Source organism: Octopus bimaculoides, chromosome 20, assembly GCF_001194135.2.
Source record: "Octopus bimaculoides isolate UCB-OBI-ISO-001 chromosome 20, ASM119413v2, whole genome shotgun sequence".
Taxonomy (NCBI): domain Eukaryota; kingdom Metazoa; phylum Mollusca; class Cephalopoda; order Octopoda; family Octopodidae; genus Octopus; species Octopus bimaculoides.
In genome coordinates, this window is record NC_069000.1 from 34,141,930 (window position 1) to 34,146,538 (window position 4,609).

General features: G+C 37.4%; 1 protein-coding gene across 1 annotated transcript in view; it reads left to right on the forward strand.

The window, feature by feature from the left end:
- LOC106871297 (cytoplasmic tRNA 2-thiolation protein 2-A) overlaps positions 1-4,609 on the forward strand; it is a 33,020-nt gene that overhangs the window by 15,959 nt on the left and 12,452 nt on the right. The window contains exon 8 of the mRNA XM_014917681.2: positions 1,916-1,965. Coding sequence (XP_014773167.1) covers positions 1,916-1,965 — 50 coding nt within the window. The remainder of the gene's footprint in view (positions 1-1,915; positions 1,966-4,609) is intronic.

The window sequence follows — 4,609 nt, forward strand, 5'->3', positions numbered from 1 at the left end:
GTGCTTTTTATGTGGCACCAGCACCAGTGCTTTTTATGTGGCACCAGCACTGGTACCAATTTTTCTGCAGTGGATGGGTCTTCTTGAGTACAGCCTTAAATTCACTTCAGATTTATTGTAAGATATACTTCCTAGCCTTTATCTCACAAAACAGTGAGACTATTTACCGATATCCAGGGATCGCTAACTTAGGACAAAGGCCCATACTAGCTACAGTCAGCTGAAGTCCTTAGTCATCTCCTTTGTAGGGCTCAGTGTCTTGAGATCAGCTTTCAATACTTCGTCCCATGTATTCCTGGGTCTCCCACTTCCACAAATTCCATCCATTTTAAGTAATCAGCACTTCTGTATAGTCAATACTAAACATTAGAATATGCTTAATCCATTTAAGGATTGGATAGTGACCTTAATCATAACTTCAGAGTGACTGACAATGAGCCACATTGCAAGTTCAACTGACTTCAGCTGGCTGTAGCTAGTTTGGGCCTTTGTCCTAAGTTAGAGATCCCTGGATATTGGTAAATAGTCTCACTAAAGGATAGGCAGTATATCTTACAATAAATCTGAAGTGAAACTTCTAGAATGGCTCAGCAATTTCTCTGCAACTCCTGCAGCCAAACTAGAGTTCTGTCCTCTTTTGAACCACATCAATGAGGCCAAGAGGAGGTGGGTTCTAGCACCTGGGTAAACTCAGGATCTCCGTACATCATGTAGAGGTTACTTCAGTGCCACTGTGAAAAGTGGGGACAGCAACCTGTGAGGTGGTTGTCTCATGTTGGGCTACAGCTCAAATCCTGACAGAACAATGGCACAAAACAATGTTGTCTCTTGAGACAGAAATATTATAACTGTTTAATTTGTATTGTCTGATCTTACAAATTAACAGCAGCCATGTTTTTCTTTCTTTATCCTTGTTTCCACAGAGACAGTATTAACATAAGGGTATATATATATATATATATATATATATATATATATGCAACAATATTTGATGTATTATTCTAACATCTCTCATATCTCAATACATGAAGAATATCTTTTAATTAATAGTATTAAAAGTGAGGTCATTCTTCACTCAGGATGCTGAACCTTTCAGGCGAGATGACAAAGAAAACCAAGATGCTTAGCATCTTGCTGTACTCAAGAAGACCTGAACTCAGCAGCAAAAGTGTTAAGACCAGTACCCCTGGTGGTGAGGATTGACCTGTAAATGTCCTGGACTGGTGCCACGTAAAAAGCACTTGTGGCGGTTCCATGTAAAAGCACCCGTGCAGTGTCACATAAAAGTACCCATGTGGCACCACATAAAAGCACTCTTGCAGCATCATGTAAAAGTGCTTATGCAGTGCAACATAAAAGCACCTGGCACATTTTGTAAAGTGGTTGGCATTAAGAAAAGCATCCAGCTGTAGAAACCATGTCAAATTGAACTGGAGTCTGGTGCAGCTCCCCGGCTTGCCAGCTCTGGTTATACCATCCAACCCATGCCAGCATAGACAGCGGATGTTGGTATTATTATCATTCCACCAGGGTCGACTTTGCCTTTCATCCTTTTGGGGTTGATAAAATAAATACCAGTTGAACACTGGAGTTGATTTAATTGACTTAGCTCCTCCCCCAAACCTACTGGCCTTGTGCTGAAATTTGAAACCATTATTGTTATTGTTGTTTTTAGTGATGGCGATGGTAGTGGTAGTAGTCGTATATAGCTTTCAGTTAATCAAGTGAACACTTAACTTCAATAACTGTTGTGATGCACTTTACTGCTAATTCCATTCAAAAACAAAGATATGAATATCACCGGCCCTTGTTTCCTGTTCCTCTGTGAATCTGTTAGTACTTTTTAATTTTTTTCATAAGTATTGAATTAAAAAGAGAAAATATTGTAAATGTTGCTCCCTCATTCTTTTTCCAGGGGTTTTCTGATGACAGAAACGATGACATTCTGACAGTCCGGCCATTGAAGTAAGTTGGTTTTTATGTTCCATTTTACATCCAGTTTTCCATACTTGTGTGGATTAAATTTCAGTTCTGTATTTCACAGCTCATGGCTTGAATGCCCTTCCTTCTACTAATCATTCAACTATAAAGTAGGAATGAACCCCCACTTTTTTTCTTTTCAATCAGAAGAGATTTTTCCTCTTATCCTTTAGTCAGTAGCAAAAAGTGATATACCCTGAGGCAGCTGGGAAGAATTGTCCTTAAACTGAAGAGGTACCAGGATGCACACCACAGTGTGAACAAGGCTAAATGTACCCAAAGTTCTTGTTGATAACTCCTTAGCCATGTTCTCATTAGCTAACTGTGCTTCTACCATGGTATTCCTTCTACCACATCCAACGTACACAATTTTCTTCCATATAGGTGCCAGACACCTTTCAGTTATTTCACTTTTACAAGTTACAATTCTTTTTTATTTTAGGTTGTACGTTTTATAAACCACTGTTCTCGCAGCTATATTTTGTACAATTTCCTGGGTAGGAGGAGTAATTTCATATCATTTCCGTTCTTTTTTATGAGATTTCTGTACTTAAACAATTCAGCCGTCATCACCTCTAGCATTACCATATTACTGCCTACGGCTGCCGGAAAACTGAGTTTTTCCCCAAACACTTGTTTTACATTATCAGATTCTCCGTTTGTTACTCCTTCCATTTCTGGGAAATCCTCCTTAGAGATTACGTTGAATTCCATAATGCAACTTTATAGAAAAATAAATTCCTTAAAAAGGAATATACAAATGATAAAAATATTTTTGTCAAAAAATAATTTTTGCCAAAAAAAGATTTTTCTTTTTTGCCCTGCAAAGGGTAAGAGTTCAAATCACAAAAAGTCCAATAGAAGTTGTTTCCAACAATAAAACATTTCACAATTTTTCTGCCCCGCAGGGCAAAAATGACAGTTCACAGGTTAACAGCAGTTCAAATTTCAACAGGTCCAACAAACAATACAATAACAAAGAAACAGACTAACAAATAGAACTCACAAACAAGCAGCAGCAGCAACCAAACAAGATGTAGCTAAGAGATGACTCTTTATTATGACAATTATATATCATACACAGATGGGACGGCACAGGATGTTACAAACAAATAGTGCGTTTATAAGTTCTTTTTACAGTGGTTTTAAAAATATGATGATGAAATGTTATATTTACAATTTACAAATTTTACAAGTTTACCCTTGGCCATGAAGTCCAATGGCTACACCATACTTTTCTATCATGGATGAGATTAAGCAGGGTTATTCATACCCAACTTCCTTGCCTCATCCTTCCATCTTGTGGAATGTAACCACAGTAAAGTCCTTTTCTTCTTCTGTTACTGGAGTTGTGTCTTCTGTTCTTTCTTGTACTCTTCCTTGTGTCTTTTTGTCTTTCCTTGAGTCTTTTTGTTTCTCTTCCTGTCTTTTCGTTTCTTCTACTGCTTTTTCTATCCTTGCCGTTTGTTTCTCTTTTTCTTCCTTTTCTTGCGATTCTCTTTGTTTTTTTTGAGGAGGGGCTTCACTCTTTTTTTCTTTCACTTTGCATTCAGAGCAGACGTGGCCCTTTTCGCCACACTTAAAGTAGAGTGGCTTATGCCCCTCAACTGCAATTCTCACACTCAGCCCCCTCCCCTATAAATACCCCATCGAGCAGCCTTTCCAATACTTCCGGGGAGACTTGAACCATGATCTCAAAGGTCTGTCCTTTCCAATTTTCGACCTCTTTCTTCTTCTGTAATATCTCCATTTTCTCCTCCATATCATAGGTAATGGCTGCTGCTATCCAGATTACCTCGTACCCCACTGGTATCTCCTCTACTGTAACTTTTGCTGTTCTTCTACCCAAATACGTGGGTAGTAAGATTATCTCCTTGTTTTTTAAAGTCTTTGTAGATAACTCCTTCGCTGTGTTCTTGTTAGTGAACTGCACCTTGACCGTGGCATTCCTTGTACCACATCCAACATATACTTTTTACCATAAGAGAGATTTTTTTCCTCTGCTGTAACTGCAGTGTATTTGCCTTTAGCATCTGAGATATGGGACAAACATATTTCAAATAACCTAAATTCTGCTCATAAATATTTATGTATATCTTACTATTCTGTTATAGGTAGGATCAACAAAAATGTAATCCATCCAGTGAGAGAGAAATATCATTTAATATTCAAAGAATTTTAAAAAGAGCTGCTAATAGTTTCATAATGTAGAGATACAATAATTTGGCAGATTTATATAATGGTATGAATTGAGCCTGAAAAATTGCTTGAAGATACATGACACATTATATAAGTCTGCCAAACTATTGTATCTCTACAGCATGAAACTATTAATAGTTCTTTTTCAAGTTCTGTGTATGTTAAATGATATATATATATATATATATATACACACACACACGTATATATATCATCATCATCGTTTAACGTTCGCTATATATATAACAAAAAAACAACAACGTGAGGACGTGATACAGATTGTGTTACTGGACACTCAGGAAAGGAAAGAAAGAGAATTTGACATTTCGAGCGGAGCTCTTTATCGGAAACATAGGACAGTCCAAAGAAGGGAAGACGGAGGAAGAAAAAAAAAAATCGCTAATGATATCCACGAGGTTACATTGTGGAA